At 42.7% G+C, this 22,352-nt stretch overlaps 1 protein-coding gene across 2 annotated transcripts in view; it reads left to right on the top strand.

The window, feature by feature from the left end:
• The first annotated feature begins 2,444 nt into the window (after positions 1–2,444).
• VWF (von Willebrand factor) overlaps positions 2,445–22,352 on the top strand; it is a 233,766-nt gene continuing 213,858 nt past the window's right edge. The window contains exons 1-6 of one of the 2 annotated variants that reach the window (XM_075003060.1): positions 2,445–2,512; positions 2,828–2,919; positions 3,551–3,605; positions 5,770–5,919; positions 10,046–10,148; positions 10,250–10,458. In XM_075003060.1, coding sequence (XP_074859161.1) covers positions 2,488–2,512; positions 2,828–2,919; positions 3,551–3,605; positions 5,770–5,919; positions 10,046–10,148; positions 10,250–10,458 — 634 coding nt within the window. In that variant the 5' untranslated portion in view covers positions 2,445–2,487. Of the gene's footprint in view, positions 2,513–2,827; positions 2,920–3,550; positions 3,606–5,745; positions 5,920–10,045; positions 10,149–10,249; positions 10,459–22,352 lie in introns of those variants that run through there. The other variant, XM_075003070.1, reaches the window with a different exon arrangement.

Here is a 22,352-nt window from a genome sequence, read left to right as displayed (position 1 = left end):
CTGGGAGCAGAGGTGGCCTCCTGTTGCAATGGAGAAGAGGTGCAGCTGCTCATACCACGTGGTGAGTGTGCATAAAAGGTGATGAGAACCCTTCATAGTTCCAGATCTCACTGAAGAGTCCAGAGCAGGGAGAAACTGCTCTGTTTCACTGAGGGACTGAGAACGTCTCTCCAAAGTCCCCTCAATCACTGAATCCAAGAATTGTGACATGTCTGTGCACGCTTTCATGTAGAGACACAAATAAAAATCTTGTTGAGAAGAGTGAAGGTAGAAAATGTGTTCCATTGGAGTCCAGCGAACACCCTAAAACAATGTTCTACTTCTTCCCTTTAAACGAATCCAAATGTGAGAGAGACTGGATATGCACAATTAAGGAAGCCAGCCCTTTCCAGACTGCTGTATAATCCTCTACCACTTACTGCTGTGGTGACATGAACACTTAAAATTGCAAGCTGTCATTTTAAAGTTGCAGGGGGTTTTCTGTTCGTGCTTGCAGTCTTGAGAACTCTTCAAGGAAATGCATGAGCTAAGCTTGAAACCGTCATTCTGCAAAGAACCAGCCTACAACAAAGTGGATTGGAGTTTTGTCTGTCTTCAAGGTTCTTGAATGCTAGGGTATACAGAGTCTATGAAATAAAGCACTGTTATACCACAACCTTTCAGGAACAATGTTCATCTGCCTTCTCTATTTGCCTACAGGGAACCTATTACCCCAGCTGACCCACATCACACACCCAAACTTAACTTCGCTCTGCTACACTGCATCAAAAGCCAATCTTCTGGTCCTAACCCCTACAGCTGGTCATGTTTTAGACCCAGTGGGTGAAATGCTGGCCTCACTGAAGTCAATGGCAAAACTTTCAGTGACTTAATATCAGATGTTCACCCTTTGGGCTTATCTGCTTTTGTGTTTTATTACATTTGCTGTTCTGTGGTGCTGGCGACACCAGCAGCTGCTCATGCTTTTTCCTTTTTGTTCCTGTTCTTGGAAATGACCTTTTAGAATTGGTCCATAAAACTTCGGGCTGTATTAACTTTTCCATGGATCCTTTTCCTTCCTGAGGGTTGAGAGAAATTTCCTGCACAGAGTAGGGGTTTTTCCAGAGGGGCTTCACTGGGACAATACATGCCACATCAACCCACAATGGGAGGTGGCACCAATGGACTGAATTGTAGTGGGAATACAGACCACCCCCTCCAATATTTCCTTGATGTTTCATAGACACTCTGCAAACCACCCTGATCCTGAGGGGTATGCCCTGGGGTGCCGCTTTTCAGTGAAATGGGAATGGGGGCAAATATCACGCAAATGACGAAATATGGAGGCATCTGAGTAAGAAAACCTTGGTGGAATTTTCCCCACTAGAAGTCTTTGTCTTTTCATTCAAGAGGGTATAGTTTAGGCCTTCCTCTTTCATTTTTGTTCCATACATATTACCTGGCTCTCTAAAGTAGTTTGTCAAAAAGACTGTGTGAAATAGATTGCACAAAATACAGTGGGTATTGCTAACAAGAAACTAATGAGAGAAATTTAAAAAGTAGTAATAAAGGTAAGCATATGGCAGGCCTCAAGGAGAAGTTAATCACCTTTTAGGGTCAGGAAGAAATTTGTCTTGATGCAAATGTGGTGAAATTACGATGTCATTGTTTTCTTCGTGCTATATCTTGCTATTTCTAAAACCTGTGTGCACAGGCAGAAGCCATTTTGTTCTTAGAGCTGCTGAAGCTGGTATAGAGCGCGCGCGCGCACACACACACACACACACACACACACACATTTTCTATGTTCTTTCCTGGAAACTTTTCTTCTTTATATTCTTATATTTCAAAGTTCAAAATAAGGCCTTGATCCTGCAAGCTCTGATGTTCTACTGGTCTTCTGTACATAATTAAGGTTAAGTAAGCACATAAAAGTTTGCATGCTTACAGTACAAGTAATTTGGACAACATGCGTATGGCTGGTGGTTTTGGGTTTAGAGGAATAAAGGATCGCTATATTGCATAACTAGCTCCGGAAAGTAATTTTCTCACCTTGCTTTAATGTAACATATTGGCCTTTTGTGGTGTCTGGACAGAGATGGACCAGTGATCTATTATGGTATGGCAAATATGATATTCCTCTGTGTCAGTATTTTCAGTACATTTCCTTATTTGCTTGACCAGTGAGGTTTCCTATTTTCAAATGTACAACCCATTTCAAAGACTTCTGTGCCATGTAAGTATTTAATACTATTTCCTCTCATTGTTTCTTTTTGACAATTAAGGCAACTGATTTACATGATAGCAGTTTAGCACTATTGTGTTGAGAATTAGACGGAAGCAACGTTCACCCTGTTACTTTTCCTCTCAAACGAACAAAGAGTTCCTGGCTAATATGAAAACAAAAATTTTCAGTAATAATCCATTTCAGTGCAGACTTCTGAAGGAGACAGGAACCATGGCTTCTTAGAGTCAAGCTGACTATCTGAGAAGCTGATTTTTTTTCATATGCAACTTTTGCACAGAAAAAAAGGTACAGTTATTTCTTATGAAACAGATTATAAAATTGCATGGGTGGGTCACTGGGCTGATATAAGGTATGTGTATTTGTTAATGCTGTTTTTGCCTATGACAGTTAAGGTGGAATTAACCACAGTTCGGTGGGTTGGGTGGGGGGAGGGTTATTTGTTTGGGGTTTTTATATGACTCTGGGCTGCCTTGCTGGTACTTACCAGCTTCATTTTAAATTCAATCGGAGTAGTAATATAATCCACAAACATGCTGATTAAAAGTTTATCAATATGTGTTTAATTCTTTTTACCCCTTTTTTTATTCTCTTCTCATTCAGCACTTATGCCCCGTCCATCATTGTGGTATTTTGTTGTAGCTGTTAACTTTAGAGGCACCAGCAGCCTCACACCCAACTACATTTTCCAACAGGTGCTTCTTTCCTTTTTTCAAAAATATAAAATGGTGAGTTCTGCAGTCAGTTGTGCAGGATGATTATCCCTGGCTTCAATGGAAGACAATTCAGTGTAGCTCAAGTCAGTGGAATGTATGTCCATGTAAACAGAGCAGAATTTGGTCCCATGGGTAAGCTCCATTACCAGGGGCTTTACTTGCTGATTTGTTTTACAGACATTAGGGTATGATCTATTGGAGCAAATATATTGGACATGAATGTCTCTAGGGGACAAGTGGCCAGCAAGTGTAACAATTGTTCCGTGAGCTTTGTGGAGCTCAAGGCAGGCATGAGGTAAATTAGAAACCTATATACAGCCCATAGAGGCTATGCAGATAGCCTATGTTGTTTGCTGAAAATGGACAAGGCCTTCTTTCTCAGAGTATGTTTTTTTAAAAATGTGGATTTGCAGGTTTATGTTGGTGGATTATCACGAAAGGCCATTTCAGTTCCATTGTGCAGCATGAAGCAGAACCTCAAACTAATAGAAAGATATTCAGAGAGAAAATGGACACTTGAGCTGCAAAATGAGCCTGGAAAAATAGCCCCCAGTTCTCAGTGTGTTAAATATTGTCATTGAATGTTGTCATCTTTCTTTGATTTTAACAGATGATCTGCTTCACAGTCCTGCTAATGCAGCTAGCTCTGCCCATTGTAACAACAGGTAAGAATGCACACTGTTTCTAATACTTAAGCATATGTAATATTTTATTCCTTTTACAATAATTTCTTCCTTCCTTGTGTAAATTCTGTGGGATTATGCAGGCAACAATACCACCAGTGTCAAAGACATGGAAAGGACTGAGAGATAGCCATGTTAGTCTATATTCTACCAAAACAATAAAGCATTCCAGTAGCACTTTAAAGACTAACAAAATAATTTATTAGGTGATGAGCTTTCGTGGGACAGACCCACTTCTTCAGATCATAGCCATACCAGAACAGACTCAATATTGAAGGCACAGAGAACCAAAAATAGCTATCGAGTCTGAGAAATCAGAAGAGAAGAGGGGCGGTAGGAGCGGGGGAAGTCAACCTTGACTACTATTTTTGGTCTTCTTTGCCTTCAGTGTTGAGTCTGTTCTGGTCTGGCTATGGTCTGAAGAAGTGGGTCTGTCCCACAAAAGCTCATCACCTAATAAATTATTTTATTAGTCTTTAAAGTGCTACTGGACTGCTTCTTTGTTTTGATGGAAAGGACTGTTACTTGTCTATATTGTGCACCAATTATGCTGCAGCTAAAATCCTAGGCTCATAAGGACTCCCGCTGAAATCAATGGACTAGAAGGGACAGATCTCTGCCTCTGTGTGGCACCTCATTTACTTTAATGGGACTGTGTGTGGACATAGACGATCTTTTTTCCTGTAGAAATAAGGAGGAAAAAGCCATTCCAATTTAGGCCAGGTTTACACCACAGCAGAAGGTCAAATTCAGGTACACAGTTCTAGCTACGTTAATTAAATAACTGCAGTCAACATACCTTAATTCGGGCTCCTGTGTGATCTCCACTAAGGGGGATCCACAGGAACGAACCCTTATTCTTAATAAGGGGAAGAAATAGTGGCACCAACACAGGTGCTCTGTAAGTTAGCATGTCCCTGCCAGCCATGCTAAATTGATTGCCAGAAGATTGACCACAGCAGTGCCGATATTCCCAGAAGCATAGAGGTGGCCTTAGATATCAATTCACTTACTATATCAGATATGAAGCTCTGACTGTTACTTAATGCTTGTAGATTGTCATATCAGGGTAATGCTCTGGGTAAAAGCTAGAGTCAGCATTTTGAAGCTTGGGTAACCTGAATAGATGCAGAGAGGCTGCCGTGTTAGTCTGTACTCCAATAAAACGAAACAGCAGCAACGTAGCACTTTAAAGACTAACAAAATGATTTATTCGGTGAGGAGCTTTCGTGGGACAGATGCACTTCTTCAGATCAATCTCATTTCAATAGGTAGTTTCAGTTGCTTAGCAGCTCTTTAAAATCAAGCTGCTTAGGCCTAGATTCTGCAAACTACAATGCAAAGGTGGATTCTTGAATCCATGCACAGATACTGAAAGCAGTTGGAGCAGGGGCATCATCTGATGTAGTAATGTGCAAGATAGGGGCCTCATTTATTTGCTTGTGGAGACAGACCATTAACTTTAAGCACCAAAGATAGAAAATGTTGACCTAGCTTGATAGGCATTACCCTGTGAAATGTTTCAGGAAAGAAAATACAAAAGGAGCACGCATAGAGCCAAAGGCAATTATAATTTATATTGGAACAGATATTCAAGGGAAAGCGTTTGCATAACTTGGACTGCTGTGTGCTTATCTGCACTGTTTGGTCCGACTGAGTCACATAGTGTGTATCCAAGGTCAGGGATTGGGCTCAAAATGTTTGTAATTGGGATATTCTCAGCACTTACATTTTCAGTGAGTCTGTGACTGTCTTCTCTCTAAGCAAGTGCCAGTCAGTATTTTAAAAATTGTATTTATTATGATGGCATGTCACAGGTGACTAGTCAAATCTCAGAATTTCTTTAAATACAGGGCAGATATTCACTGCTAGTGTACATTTACCTTGGAGTAAGCTTTGTATTCTGCTCATATAAAATGGCATAGCTCCATCATATCTACTGAAGGAGCTCCACTGATTTACACAAGCTGAACGACTGGCACATTGAATTTTAAAAATGCATGGACCTCAATTGAATTTTGCTGATTTACACCACCTGGGAATTTGTCCCAAAGACATGGCACTCCTAGGTGGTAAAACAATTGCTCGATTTTTATGTATCAAATTGTGCTTTGCTATCCAGGATCAACAATTTTTTTGCTTGCAGAGGAACAGACAGAAGAACCAGCTCTTTCCCGCTGTAGTCTTTTTGGAGATGATCACATCAAAACATTTGATAAATTAATCTATGACTTTGCTGGGGACTGCAGTTATCTCCTGGCTGGGGACTGTCACAAGCATTCCTTCACACTCATAGGTGAGTTTAAGCAGGATGTCAGAGCAGTGAATGTGGGACATTTTAGGACATCTATATCCCCACATATTTTATACTTTCACACTGGGGGAAGAACAGTAGCAGTAGCCTTTGCCCTAGGAGGAGGGACAGCTAAACAAATGAGTCTTGGTGGCTGAGTTGAGGACAATCCTATCTCTTGCACAGGTATCCTGTTTCTCCAAAGTGGCTTCTCATGTCCTTTGATAAACTATGGTTCTCACCTTGATAAACTACTGAGAAAGGGGAATTTCCTCATTCACCCTTGTGTAAAGCAGAAAAAATGGTCAATCCTTTAAGAGCTGCCAGGATGGTGGAGGTTTTCAAAGTTGACTAGGGCATTTAGCTACATGACTCCCACAAAAACTCATGCAGATTGTACATTAAATCCTTTGAAAATCTAACTACTCTGCACAGAAATCCATGGAGGTGTGGAAGTATACCTCAGGTCAGCATTTGCTCACCAGTTTGATTAGAGCTTGTGCAGGTCTGTTTCTTTGAACTGTGAATGATCCCCTTGGTTTAGGTGTAGATGTGACTCTTACTTTCAGGGCTGAAGTATGCAAAGTTTGAGTACTGGAAGTGATTTGCAATACTGGGTGGATTGTCCTATTGTGATTTCATTTAAGTCAATTTTATGCCAGATGAATACTGATATAGGGCTCTCTTAATCCAAACTAAGGATTTTGTACCACTTTAACTGCATTTATTTCTGCTTAGATTTAGTAAAACTAATGCAATTTTGAGTGCAGCTAAGCTCATTTATATATTTCACTACAGATTTTAAAGGAAATTTGGATGGCTAGCTTTTTGTGCTTAAACATTAATTAACCATTTAAAGATTGAGAGCAGGGACTCCATGACTAGCTTTTAAAAAGAAACTTGATGCTGTCTAGTACTGCGTGGGTCTGTTTTCTAGCTCAATCTCAGTATGAACATCTGTAGCTGATCAGTGTCCAGGACTGTTGTGTGCATTTATCAGGGTCAAAACAGATGCATATTGACTAGCAATGAGTAACCACAGCATATAAAGAAGGAGAACTTACGACAAAAAATTATTCAGTGAATTTTTCCTCTCTTCTCTATTGGTGAATTTTCTGTAAACAGCTGACAGTTTTATCAAACTTTTACTTCATTGAAATTAAACTCATGAATAACTTTTAATTTTTGTCATGTAGCTTGTTTGCAAACTATGTTGCATGCTGTTCAAATTCTACTTGTTTTGATTGTACACATAGGTCTCATAGTGAGTTTCTGTATCGTATTTGATGAATAATTCTTCAAAATTGGTGTCTGCTTCCAGTAGACATGACTGCAAATCCACATTTTTTGTGCAAATATTCTGCATTATTCACTTTAACTTAGGCAAGAATATTCATGGACAGTGTCATCAATTCCAGAAAGTGACCACAAAAAGGATGTGAATAGACCTGAAACAAAATTAGTTAAAAATTCAGTTAGCTACACATGAAGTTCTCAGATAGCACTTGCCATTAGGGCCTCAATCCTGTGCAGATTTATATGTGTTAAATTTTATACACAGAGTAGTCTTAGGCAATGTTCCCTCTGATATTTTTTCCATCCATGCACAGAATAATTTGTATGTGCACTGAGATGTGGTAGTGTTCACCACCAGTAGAAACAAAACCTCGCTTTTGGTGCGTCCTGAATCTCTTCTGAGCAGCTGCACAAGCACAGATTACAGGGAACTCTGGTTTTAAAATATGTCTACACTGCAATTAAAAAGCTGTGGCTGTCCAGTGTGTGGCTGGAGCTGAATACTCTGGGACCCTCCCACCTCACAAGATGCGTCTAAATTGCACAACTAAAACCCAACAGCAATGGGTCCTAAAGGATGTCAGGTGACTGAGGTTTACAATCCAGGGCTAAAATTAGCAACGTAGTCTGGCCTCTGAAATCTTCCCTGCCTCTTGAGCAGATCTCCAGGCCCAGGCTCCAGCCTGAACCAGAACACCTACACAGCTATTTTAGCACTGTTGTGCAAACTTAAGTCAGGTAAGCTGGGCTTGAAGACTCACTACCTCACTTGCTCTTTTTTGCAATGTAGAAGTACCCTCCTTTGCCAGATGAGTAATGCTTTGTCTCATCTACATGGAGTGTAAACTAGTTTGTTTGTATTACTATAGCACTTAGGGTTTCTAGTCGTGGACCAGAATCCCATTGTGCAAGGTGCTGTACAAACAGAGTGATATGGCTCTGCCCCATTGAGCTATCAATCTAAGGCTACGTCTACATGTGCAGCCAACATCGAAATAGTCTATTTCGATGAATAACGTCTACACGTCCTTCAGGGCCGGCAACGTCGATGTTCAACTTCGACGTTGCTCAGCCCAACATCGAAATAGGCGCAGCGAGGGAACGTCTACACGTCAAAGTAGCACACATCGAAATAGGGATGCCAGGCACAGCTGCAGACAGGGTCACAGGGCGGACTCAACAGCCAGCCGCTCCCTTAAAGGGCCCCTCCCAGACACAGTTGCACTAAACAACACAAGATACACAGAGCTGACAACTGGTTGCAGACCCTGTGCCTGCAGCATAGATCCCCAGCTGCCGCAGCAGCAGCCAGAAGCCCTGGGCTAAGGGCTGCTGCCCACGGTGACCATAGAGCCCCGCAAGGGCTGGAGAGAGAGCATCTCTCAACCCCCAGCTGATGGCCGCCATGGAGGACCCAGCAATTTCGATGTTGCGGGACACGGATCGTCTACACGGTCCCTACTTCGACGTTGAACGTCGAAGTAGGGCGCTATTCCTATCTCCTCATGGGGTTAGCGACTTCGACGTCTCGCCGCCTAACGTCGAAGTTAACTTCGAAATAGCGCCCGACGCGTGTAGCCGCAACGGGCGCTATTTCGAAGTTAGTGCCCCTACTTCGAAGTAGCGTGCACGTGTAGACACAGCTCATGTGTGACAAAAGACAACAGATATGTACAGGCAAATGTGGGAGCTCAAAGAAAGTAAGATAATGTTGGTTAGTATGATAGGCAATGAACCCCAGCAGAACAGGTATCAGGGTTATTGTAGGCCTCGTGGCAAACGGGAATATTCAGGAGGGATCTGAAGGTGGCTGATGAGGTAGGTTTGCAGATGTTTTCATGGAATGTCCCCGAAGCATTAAGGGCACCATGGGGGAAAGCACAAGAGTGTGTGTTTGAAAATTTAACTAGTGGGCAATGGAGGCTGCAATCCTGGGCCAACTGGAGACAAACATCAAGAACTTGATAGTGAATGGGAGATGAGAGGCAGGGTGTGGAGTGAACGTCAAGACACTTATGTTGATATAAAAAATGAGGAAGCTAGTGGAGGGGGTTGAAAGAATAGGTTTATGGTGGTTAAATGGTGGCTTATGACTTCAGTTTTCAAACTTTTTTCCATTGTAAATGCCTAAAAAAATTTAGTTGGTGGGGCAGACCCCTCTAGAAATCTTAGTTGTCCTCTGCACACCTCCACATACCACAGGTTGCAAACCATTGATCTAGGGAAATGAGCTTTGCTGCAGTAGTCTGACTGGGTTACGGTGGGGCAAGATTGCATCTGTCAATGCCTCAGGACAGGCTGTAGCAGTAATCAAGATGTAAGATGGTAAGAGCTTGGATGAAAGTTTAGCTGTGTGAATGGATAGGAAAGGCTGTGTTTTAGATGTTATACAGAGAGAATCTGTGTGATTTAAACCTATCCTGGCTGTAAGGACCTAGAGAAAGCCTCTGTGTCATCTTCAGTTCAGACCTATGGTGCTGAGCGATCTGCAGGCTGGTGGGGTTGTCCATAGAGCTTGAGAAATGTGTTATGAGGAAAAGTTGAGGTGGTGAGGAGGAGGGGTTTTTTTAGCCATTTTGAGCTTGGATTTGGGACTCTTTCTTCCTCTGTCTTTGTATTGTGCCTGGTACCATGGAACCCTGATCTCAGAGAGGGCATCCCAGCACTACTATCCTACAAATAATGCACAATAATAATGGTCTGTACAGACTGGGGCCGATGTTGGTATAAATAAAGGCAATGTGCTCTGAGTGCATAGGAAAAGAACAGCAGTTAAGCAGAAGAGGCTCTATTTAATACAAGAGATGATTTTTTTTTCTTTGTGTCTTTGCAGGGGGCTACCAGAATGGAAGAAGAAACAGCTTCTCTGTGTATCTGGGAGAATATTTTGACATTCACTTGGCATTAGATGGAACTCTGACTCAGGGGGACAAAAGGTAGACATTGCAACAGTGAATTATACCTGCCTGGCTAGAAAGTGTAGTATTCATGTTATTTTGTGCATCATACCCTAAGCAATCTTTATTTTTCTTAACAGAGTTTCCATGCCCTTTGCCTCCCATGGGATATTTGTAGAGACCGAGGCACGTTATTACAAGTTATTCAGCGACGAGTATGGCTTTGTGGCAAAGATTGACATCAGTGGGAATATTCAAATACTGTTCTCAGACAAGCACTATAATAAAACCTGTGGGCTTTGCGGCAACTTTAATAAGTTTGCTGAAGATGACTTCACAACACAAGAAGGTAAGGCTCAAAATATTTACCGTACATTTTTATGTACACTTCAGTAACATTTTCCTTATCAGCTGATTCTTCACAAAACTTGCCACATTATCCCCTTCTGGTGTGCCAGTAAATTTATGGGACTAAATGTGGCAGTCTTCCCCTTCTCTTGAAATGAAGTATCTTCATGTTTTATCCCTAACTGAAACAGAGTGCTCCAGAGACACTGTTTTCATCTTCTTTTACTTTAGAAGTGGTAATGATGGAGTTAAGACCTACATCACTTCTTCCAGGAAAATCCATAACAGGGTGGATTTATGGGGGGGAAAACAGTGCTGCGTTCAATTCTGTGTTTTTCACATCCGAGAGGAACTGGGGTTGGGAATGGGTTTAAATAACCACAGAAGTGACAGTATGTGTGTCTGGCTGGGATATCTGCATTTAAGAATGGGCATTCACTGATTAATAATGGGATTAATGCTGACAGTGTCCCTTTTGGGACTTGACAGGGAATAATTATGCTATGGCTGCCAATAATGGCAACCTCCCTGCCCAAGACCTCTCTGTCAATCTGCAGAGGCTCCTTGTGAGTCAGAGATTATGTGAAACTGTGTCTGTGTTCAGTAGCAGGAATAATACTGCTTTTGCTCCTCTCCATCCTGTATGTGTCTATGCATACAGTACTAGTCCCTTCTGGTTAAGCCTACGAGTGTAAGGATGGGTCTGGTTTGTCTCTAGAAGGCAGAAGTTGATTTCCCTTGCTTCACAGAACTCTTTTCATCTTCATGCTAAGCCATTCACTCCGTGGAAGGTGTTTCCATAACACTAAGTGTTTTACAAAGTGGGAAGAGAGCTGAACCAAACAGCAGAGAAGAAATTGGTACTTGTCTAGTGAAGACAGACACCATAAGGATGGTCTGGAAAACAGGGAACACGGTTTCGGTGAATGAAAATCCTGAGTGGCTGTAGAATATATTGTGCCAAAATCTCTGTCCCTGTCTGAAAAGCCCAGCTTACAAAATTCCAGTCTGGGACTCCCATCCCCAAATTTGGGGGACTTATGGTCTAGAGTTTGCCAGGCTCTTTTCTAGTGGTAATAAACAGAGGTGGAAGAAATAAGAGTACAGAGAGTGGGTTCCATTTCAGGATAGGCAGCTGTGTTGTCATCCACCTTCATTTAGAATAATGGGGCAAACTCCATGAATTAGCAATCCTAAAATATCTAAGGTCTCATGCTACCACTGGTGCTTCTATGCTCTGTGGACTCAGTGTGTTTTGAAAACATATCTTTCTGCTGAATACAGCAAGATTTATAGAAATGCTGATCCAGAATGGTAGAGTGAATGACAGGGAGACTTAAAAATGTATTTAAAAAGACAGCGAGAGAGAGAGAGAGAGAGAGAGAGAGAATACAGTGGGCAGGAGGCAGAGGGTGATTTCCTTCACCCTTGGATAGCCTGCTGTTGGTGTCTCCCTCACTGTGTCCCTGGAATACCATGAAGGCTCTAATTCTACAGGCTGCTTGATGTAGGCACAAGGGTCATCCTATGCAAACCAGCTTGCAGTACAGAGGTATAAGTTAGCATCTCTACCTGGCTTTTTAATATGAGCCAAAAGATCTTTCAATATGCTGATCTAGAAAGCACCAGAAATAACTCTATTGAAGTAAGCCATACCATTGGTCTCTTCCCATCCATCATAATTTTACATGTTGTCTTAGTCACGTTAGAAGTGGGTAAAAGTCATCCCGACAGCTTTCAATAAGAAAGTGATGCAGAGATCAGAATGGTCAATTTATATGACTTGATCATGCAAGTCAAAAGTCTTATTTGCTTCAGTGCTTCTGTGTCCTGTTAGCTGTTTGTCCATGCTTTGGCCTGGGACCCATTGATTGTAATCAGACGGAATAATTATGGTTTGGATTTTTGCTGATAACTGAAGCAAGATCACTTGACTTTATGAACTAAAATTGAAAAGAAAAGGAAAGAAAAGAAAAGAAACATAGAAAAGGACATTGCACAATGTTGGAGAAGGCTGCCAGGTTCTGAAAAACGCTGAGATGTTTTTCAGAGAACGTTGCACCTCAGAGTCAGATTCAGCAAAAGAGATGCAGACAACTGGTATTAGAGGACATGGGCTGTTTCATATAGTGCAGTCAAAGAGCACCCAGAACAGCTGAAAGGTGTGTTAGAGGTGCCATTTCCAACCCTTCTGTCCTAGTTTGTCCACTCCCTGCATTGAACCCCTGTGTAAACTTGGAGCAGTGCAATAATTTCGTTTGGCTTTTGAGGAGCCTGAGGGCCCATGATAGCATCTGGAGATCACTAGGAAACTGGGGGGGATGCTTGCAGTCATGATCCCTTTTTAGCCCCCAAAGATCATGTCACCATGTGACACAGAAGCTGTGATAGTGGCTTCAGATGACCAGCATACCCTGCCATACAGTGGGATCCTTCTGTGACTTGTTGATCACTCTTTAGGATAGCCTTGTGCCATGAAGATTAGGGTCATAATGTACAAAATTCCCAACTTAGTTTGCAGAACAGAGCACAAAAATTTGTAGCATTTGGTATGGCTTTACATCTGATCAAATGTTGCTTATGTCACAATTTAACAAGAGGGCTTTTTTATGCTGAAAATAATTCCATTTGCCCATTTTGGTTATGAAAACCACCTGTGCTCTAAAAATTGACCAGTTCAGCTCAGAAACTGGACTGATTTTGCTTTCATGTAACTAACTTCTGATAACGAGTCTTCTAGTATAGAATGCCACCATCGAGACCTCCATTGTCCTCTTGTGGGAGGACTCAGTGTGCTTGTATCATTGCATAGCAGGCCAGAGATGATAAATAAGGAGGGAAAGTATGAGTGGAGGAAAAGAGAATTTTAAGTTTGGGAAACTATCTATGTTGTATCTGACGAAGCGGGTCTTTGCCCATGAAAGCTTATGCTCCAAAACGTCTGTTAGTCTATAAGTTGCCACAGGACATCTTGTTGTTTTGGATCTATATTAATATGTTTTATTAGTTCCCTGGCCTGTACTGTGCCTCCTTCCTTTGCTTCTGTACGGAAGCACAGCATCAGGCAAAACAATCATCTTGGAGTCCCTTGTGCCCTTCACATCTGCCTCTCACTCTGGAAAGAACTTTGATGTGTGAGTAGTGTGGCAAGCCCATGACACCCCAGGTGTCACTGTGCTGCACACTGTGGCTGCTTGACATGTCACAGAATTGTAGACCTTGAGCGGTCTTCTAGTCCAGTGGTTCTCAGCAGGGGCATGTGTACACAAAGGCCCTGCAGGGGCACATCAACTCATCGAGATGTTTGCCTAGTTTTACTGCAGGCTATGTAGAAAGCACTAGAGAAGTCAGTACAAACTAAAATTTCATGTAGACAATAACTTATTTACACTACTCAGTGTACTATACACTGAAATATAAGTACAATACTTACATTCCAATTGATTTATAAGTTTATGGTGAAAAGGGGAAAGTCAGCATATTTTCAGTAACAATGTGCTTTTTTATTTCTGCCTGATTTTGTAAGCATGTAGTTTTAAGTGAGGTCTAACAAAGACAAATCAGACTCCTGGAAGTGTCACAGTGATCTGGAAAGGTCGAGAGCCATTGTTTAAAAGTCCCCTGCAGTCAGGGGAGGAATAAATATTATCATCTCCATGCAAGTGATTTTCTAACCTGCTCTTAAAATCTCCAGTGATGGAAAGTCCACAATCTGCTTAGATGATTTGTTGCAGTACTTAATTAACCTGATAGGTGGGAAGTTTTTACTGATGCACAACCTAAACTGCCTTTGCTGCAATGTAAATAATTGCTTCTTGTCCTAGCCTCAAAGATTAAGGAGAACCATTTTTATTCCCTTATCCTCGTAGCAACCTTTTATGTGCTTGAAAACTGTTATCCTGTCCCTCTTTACCTTCTCTTCTCCAGACTAAACAAACCCATTTTTTTTAAATCTTCCCTAATAGGTTATAGATTAATTATTTTTGTTGCTCTCCTTTGGACTTTCTCCAATTTGTCCACATCTTTCCTGAAGTGCAGTGCCCAGAATTGGACACAATATTTCAGGGAAGACCCTATTAGCATGGAGTAGAATGAACAAATTACACCTCATGTCTTGCTAATAGTGCTCCTGCTGATGTCCCAGAATGTTTGCTTTCTTTGCAACAGTGCTACACTGTTGACCAATACTTTTGTTCTAGGAAAAAAGGGGGCCAAACCTCCCCGCTTAGTGGCTTAACAGCCCCCTTCGCCATGCAGCCCTAAACTGCCCCACTGGTGGCTTAACACCTCACTGCGTGGCCCCAAACTGTCCACCCCCAGTGGTTTAATTCCTCCTGTGCAGCCCCAAACAGTGCCCAGGCTTAGTCCCCACCCCACTCCCCGTACAGTCCTTTAACCCATTCTTTCCAGGAGAAATCCATTCTGTCACATGCACATGACATGTGGCTAAACTGACTTTGCATGTTCCACACCACCAATTCCTGTAAATGTCACGCTTGGCAGATTTTTCATAGGATGGGTGAGCGGTTAGGCCAATAGCCTAGGATCCTAGGTTTAATGCCTTGTGCTCCTAGTGACTGCCTGTATGACCTTGGGCAAATCACTTATGCCCAGATCCTCAAAGGTGTGTGGGAACAACAAGAAGTACTGTGGCAACTTATAGACTAACAGATATTTTGGAGCATAAGCTTTCACGGGCAAAGAACTGATGAAGTGGGTCTTTGCCCATGAAAGCTGATGCTCCAAAATATCTGTTATTAGTCTATAAGGTGCCACAGGACTTCTTGTTGTGCTGGAAGATACAGACTAACACGGCTACCTCTCTGAATGGTGTGTGGGCATCTCTGAGTGACTCCTGTGAGGCTCTGGGCCTTAGTATCGGTGCTACACTTCCTGATGTCTAAAATGGCAAGCCTAGTGCTTCCTTTCCTCATGGAGGTGTTGTCAGGATCCATACACTAGAAGATGATGAGTTGCTCTCAGGCTGCAATGATGGGGCCATATAAGTACTTAGATAGTATAAGAGAACAATTTTTGGCAGCCTTTATTTGTTCAGCCCTCAGAGGAGAAGTGTTGATGTCACTTCAGAGCCCTCTATTTTAGTTTGTTGTTGCAGTGTTCACTCAAATGCCGTTTCACTGAGGAAGGTAGAAAACTGCAGCCTTTCGTGGCTGAAAAAATTCTCTTATTTCACTTGAAGCCACAAACTAAGTCCTTTAAATGCAGAAGTCTGCCCCAGGAAGGGGCCTCACAAGCATGTACAATCCAAATCTGCTTGACTGGAGCAAGGCCCATCTTGCTCTGCATCAAAACATTCCCTGTTTCAAAACAAATCATTTACTCCTTCATAGCAAAGTGTTCCCACTCAAAGAGAATACTTGCTTACCATAGCGTCCCCTAGCAGCAGTAAACCAGTTTGAGCACAGATCGTTTCACCTCAAATTCATTTTAGGTTATGCCAGTGCTAGTGAGTATGCAGTGGCAAAGCTGTATCAATGCATCTTAGTCCCCTCCACCCTCAGTGCTCAGCTTCAACCCACACCTAGGCTTAACCCCTACCGCTCTCAGTGCATGGTCCCAACCCATGTCCAGGCTTAATCCCCTACCACCCCATGCAAGGCCCCAATCCATGCCCAGGCTTAAACCCCCACTCCCTCCCTACATTCCCCAAACCGCTCACCCTAAACCAAAGATTCCCTTACTGGCTTGCACAAGAACTCCACGTACTGCTGCTCCTTCCATCCAAGCCCTTCGGCTGCACAGCAGGGGCAGCTCCCAGCACCTTGCCGGGCTGAAAAACTAGCACTTGGTTTAATTGGTTTAATGGCCAAATCCCTCCTGCCAGATGTTAAATGAATTAAATTGAGTGCTAGGATGTGAGACGCGGGTGATAACAAAAGATTTGAAGAGAAGATTATTGTTGTTTGAGAAAAGTTGTTGTAGAAGGATCATGGTGGATGCAGAAGATCACCAATGAGGAATTATATAGGAAGATACCGCCGAAAGAGATCCTACTGCAGAAGGTTATAAAACAGAAGTTGCAGCTATTCGGGGGTATCTACAGAATGAATAACGAACAAAAAATCAAGACCCTGGTATTCAGCATAATATATGGGTTGAATAGGAGAGACAGACTCCACAGAGAATGGATAGAGTATATAGTAGATTGGTGTGGAGCTAATCTAGAAACTAAGCCACTGCACACTGGAAGGGAACGATGTAAGGAAATAGTGAGACAGGCATCAGACACCAGTGGGAGCTGAGCCCATGGTTGTTGATGATGATGATGATGATGATGATAGTCTTTCAGTGTGACAAGCAGGGCAGAAAGCCAGAAGAGTGAGTGGAGGGTACTACAAATGGCTCCTTAAAGAGCTACATGTGGCTGAGAACCGCCCCTACCAGCTGGCTTCCAAAATGGCGGTGCTGGGGAAAAAAGGTGTTGGAAAGCATTTCTGCTGCATTCTGCCAGACAAAAAGCCCTGATGTTGACTCATCTTTAGCCTGTGATTCACTTTGACCCCCAGATTCCATTTAACAGTATTCTTTCCTAGGCAGTCACTTCCCATTCTGTATGAGTGCAATTGATTATCCCTTTCTAAGAGGAGTACTTTCCATTTGCATGTATTGAATGCCATCCTATTGACTTCCCACCATTTATCTAGTTTGTCTAGATCATTTTGAATTTTAATCTAAATTTATAATCTAATCTATAAACTTCTAAAGTGCTTACAACCTTTCCCAGTTTGGTAATATCGATAAACTTTAAATGCACGCTCAAAGCCATTATCTAAATCACTGATAAAGATGTTGAACAGATCTGGGCCCCAAAATGATTGCCTTGAGACCCCACCTGATATGCTCTTCGAGCTTGACTGTTAAGAACTAAGGATTACTCTGGGGAAGATTTTCCTGCCAGTTATGTATCCCCCTTAGTGCAGGTCCATCTAGGTTGTATTTCCCCAGTTTTTTATAAGAAGCTCATGTACGATGGTATCAAAAGTCTTAGTATAGTTAAGGTATACCACATCCACCACCTCCCATATCCACAAGATTAGTTACTTTGGGAACAAGAGGGACAGAATCATGCTCCTCCTGCTCTGAAGTCATAGGCCCTTGTAACTGAAGCTGAAGGATGAACTTCAGCCAGCAGTAGCGGTAGAGGGCCCATTATGCGCAGGTACCTGGGTCTGATTCCATTCACTCAGGAGCAGAGGTGCACTGATACTTACAGTGAGCCACTTCCCATCATTGAGATATTTTCTAGTTCTCTCATGTTTTTTAAATGACATGTAATATGTTCATCTCATCCTGGCTACTTTCTAAGGTGCGGCGGTTTTAACTGACAGGCTTTCTTTGCTCAGAGAAGGCCCAGGTCATCAGTCGTCAGCTGTAACCGTCTTTTCTGGTGCACAGCTATCTATTGAGGTGCTTACAATTGTCCTTCTAACCATAGCATCTGTACACCTCACAATCTACTTAATTCAGGCCAGGTCTATTAGCCCCTCACTTTCAAGCGCATAATTTTATACAGAAATATGTATGTGATATGAACACCAGGGTCTAACCATGGACATGGATTCTTTGCCCAGGACAGCAAAGAGGAAACATGCAGCTGGAACTTGTTTCCCAGGTAATGAACACGTTAGTATTACAACACCGTATGTGGCCACTTTTTGGAAAAGGACTTGTAATTTTGAGTCCCCTCCAGTTCCGAGTCTGAAAATTGGCAGGCAACACTCTGTAGCCATTAGTAGTAGTAGTAGTAGTAGTAGGCATCCTTCAGTCTGCATAGACTATGGATCACGCCCTTTATAGTTTCAATTGAGGACTTCATTTACAGCATCTACTGTGACTATGAAGACCCACACGAGAGTGACAGTCCTTGTTGCATCTCTTGCAGATGTGGTGGGTGTCTGGCAAGTCCTTATTGTGCTTTCTGTGCGCTTGCTTCTCCTCTGCTAGCTGTCTGATCCTCATCTCACCCTTCTGAAGGCCCTTGTGTAACCCCTGCCTCCATCTGCCGCGGTCGTCTGCTAGTTCTTCCCAGTTGTCCAGCTCGATGTCTACGTCTCTGAGGTCTCTCTTGCAGACATCTTTGTAGCGCAACTGGGGGCGTCCAGGAGGTCTTTTGCCAGAGGCTAGCTCACCATACAGGATGTCTTTTGGAATCCTTCCATCATTCATCCTGTGGACGTGGCCAAGCCAGCGGAGCCGACGCTGCCTGAGGAGGGTGTGCATGGTTGGGATTCCAGCTTGCTCGAGGACGGCGGTGTTGGTCACTCTGTCCTTCCATGATATTCCAAGGATGCGCCTGAGGCAGCGCAAGTGGAAGACGTTCAGCCTCTTTTCCTGGAGGGCATACAGGGTCCAAGTCTCGCTACCATAAAGGAGGGTGCTGAGGATGCAGGCTCTGTAGACTTGCATTTTGGTGTGAGTGTACAGCTTGTTGTTATTCCACACTCTCTTGCTGAGTCTGGACAGAGTTGTGGCCACTTTTCCGATCTTTCTATTTAGCTCAGTGTCCAACGACAGGGTGTCAGTGATTGTGGACCCGAGGTAAACGAACTCGTGGACGACCTCTAACGTATAGTTGTCAATGCTGATTGATGGGGATTCAGCAACATCCTGACTGAGTACATTTGTCTTCTTTAGGCTGATGGTAAGCCCAAAGTCCTTGCACGCTTTGGAGAACTGATCCAGCAGTTTTTGAAGCTGGTCTTCTGTGTGAGACACTACAGCAGCATCGTCTGCAAACAGCATGTCTCTGATGAGGACTTCCCGCACCTTAGACTTAGCTTTCAGCCTTGCAAGATTAAACAGTTTCCCATCAGATCTTGTGTGCAGCAAGATGCCCTCTGTTGAAGATCCAAAGGCATGCTTCAGGAGGAGTGCGAAGAAGATCCCGAACAATGTTGGAGCAAGCACGCATCCTTGTTTGACGCTGCTCCTGATTCTGAAAGCATCCGATAAAGCGCCGTCATATTGGATGGTTCCTCTCATGTCTTCGTGGAATGACTGTATCATCTTGAGTAACCGTGGAGGACCGCCTATCTTGTGGAGCAGTTTGAACAGACCATCCCTGCTGACCAAGTCAAAGGCATGGTCTTCTCTCTAAGGCAGCTGCAGGAGAAGTGCAGGGAGCAGAGGAAGCCACTCTACATAGCCTCTGTAGCCATTAAGCTTCAGAGATGTGGGTTGTCACTTGCCACTGCCTCCTACATGTAAGGTGAACTGGAAAGATACAGCAAGTGTGAATGATACGTAATGCTTCAAGCAGTATGGAGGGGTGATTGGTATTGTTTTCTCAGAACCAGCAGAAATGTACTTGACCAATAATACAACTTTGTGCCTGTATAGTGGCTCCTGTCAAACGATTTCAAAGTTCATTCCAAACTTCAGTGACAAAAGACTTCATAAAATTCCTGGGAGGCATCAAGTCATTTTTGCAGATGAGCAAGGGAGAAGCTAAGTGACTGGCCCAAGAATGTACAGGAAGTCTGTAGCAGACCCAGAAAGAACTGAGCTCTTCTGACTCCCAGTCCTGTACCTTATTAACACCCTATGGACTGCTGAGTGGAGGTTAAAGGGAAACCTGCTTAAAATTTCAGAACTGACTAGTGATCTTGATTCCCCACCTTCAAACATTCTAAAAGGGCCTCACCCGCAGGCAGAGCTAAGTGCCTGCCCTCTAAAATCAAAGTTATGCAACTAGAAGTAGAGGAACCTTTCTTCCATACGATGTGTCAATTTGTTTTTTCCCCAGAACAGACAGAAACAGAAGGGCAGCAGTGTCATAGCAATACATGCACAGGCAGATAAGCTGAACATGGATAACAAGAGTTCAAAGGTCAGACAATGTTTCTGTCAAAGTTGACTCATGGAGCAACAGCACCAGTTCCAAGTGGAAGTTGCTAAGGCTCCCAGACTGCTTGAGATAATTTTCAGTGGTGCCAGGAAGCAGATGTGATCTCACCCTCTCCTTGAGATCTGCCTTCTGGCAGATCTGATAAGCAGTTTTGTCAGTAGCCTTGAAAAAGACCATGGTCTCGTCTTTCAGTGAAGGAATTGTAGTAATAGGGTATCCAATTCCCATATTTATCAACACATACACATAGAGGGAGGGAATTTAAAGGCATTCAATGTTGGTTCACCTCTGGGTCCATTGAAGTTAATGGAAATTTTGCCATTTTCTTCAATGTGAAGTGAGTTAGACCCACACTGAAACAAAATAAGAAGAAGGGTTCTTTCGAAGATGGGGTTTATTTTCGAAAGAGCCCCATCTACACTGCTTTTTTTCTTTTGAAAGGAGAATATGCAAATGAGACACCAGATCTGTAAATCAGTGCCTCATTTACATTTTCAATTTCCTTCATTTGCATGCCTCTTTCAAAAGCACAATGCTAATGTAGACACAGCTTGAGAGATTTAGAAAATCCCACTTGTATCATACACAGGGCAGTCGGTGTGGAATTTTGATGTGCTATTAAGTGAAAATTGTTCTCCCACTGCCTTGGCCATTCAGAGGACTTAAAATTGCCATGTAGCTGCCAAAGGGTGATGAAACTACATTAAAGCAGGGAAAAGTGGCTTTGAGAAACCTTTAAGTATTGGAGGATGTGCCAGGAATTGATGAAGCTTCAGTACTGGTTGAAATCAGACTTGGAACACCTCATTAAATGTATGAAAAACTACTCGGCTAGATCAAGATTCCTTTTGAAAAGATCTAAATGATATGCTGCCAAAAAGTAAAAAGAATGCTGCACAAAGAAGCAGATAATGGTGTGCTACAGCTGTTTTGATGGGGTCAGAGTAGGCAACTGTCCCAAAAGAACCAGTTAATTATCCTATCCATGTTCTTCAGAAGCTCCATGTTTTCTTTGGCTTCCTTATTTCCCCTTAATTTTACATTTTATTTATTCCATCACCAGCAGTGCCACTTCTCTTATGCTCCCTTCAACCCCAAATATTACTTAGAAGAGTAACGGTGAGTTTTAGGTGGCTAACCTGGTAATCATAGAGTGCAGTGCTTATCTCAGGTTGAAGCATTCTGTGCATACCAGAGATAATTCTGCCACTCATTTTTGTACTCCTACAAGGTGTATCAAATATCCAATAATCATCTTGCTCGTTGATATTGATGTGCAAAGAGGAGGATGGACTGGAGAGTCCTCTCCAAAACGTCCATCTGCGGAAACATGTATATGTCCGTTGCCTACATTTTTCAGTGTTCCCAAATGGCCATACAATGACTTCATAAGGGGAATGACTTCCTGCACACCTCTGTTGGTGTTCAATGGGAGTTGGATGATGGCTGCCTCTCATACCTTTTGTAAGTCTCCCTCACTTTTTGGATGATGTTTTTGATCACAAAAAAATGGGTATTGCCCAATATCAAATATTTTAGGAGATTAAACCAGTACAAGCATTCATTTGACTGTTGGAGTTAAGGATGAGGTGTTCCAGGACAAAGGAGAGCCTTGTGTCAGGGCTATTCTGACAGCTGCTCACCTCTAGGCCAGCCCATTATTGCATCCAGTGCCTTGATCTGATAACTCCTCAGGCCAGGCCTACAGCAGGGGAGAAAATGAATGTAAGATGTGCAACTCCATCTAACCCTCCCCACTCCTACCACCACTCTGCTCTTCTGATTTGCCCACCTTGATGACATTTTTCTGACGTGTCAACTTTAGTAACTATTTTTGGTTCTCTGTGCCTTAAATATTGAGTCTGTTCTGGTATGGCTGTGGTCTGAAGAAGTGGGTCTGTCCCACGATAGCTCATCAGCTAATAAATTATTTTGTTAGTCTTTGAAGTGCTGCTGGACCGCTTTATTGTTTTTTGTTTTGATAGTATATAGACTAACACGGCTTTCTCTCTATTACTATAGCTGGA

This window comes from Carettochelys insculpta, chromosome 1 (genome assembly GCF_033958435.1).
Source record: "Carettochelys insculpta isolate YL-2023 chromosome 1, ASM3395843v1, whole genome shotgun sequence".
Lineage (NCBI taxonomy): Eukaryota > Metazoa > Chordata > Testudines > Carettochelyidae > Carettochelys > Carettochelys insculpta.
The sequence above is the reverse complement of the archived record's forward strand: the minus strand, read 5'-3'. Positions and strand labels throughout refer to the sequence as shown.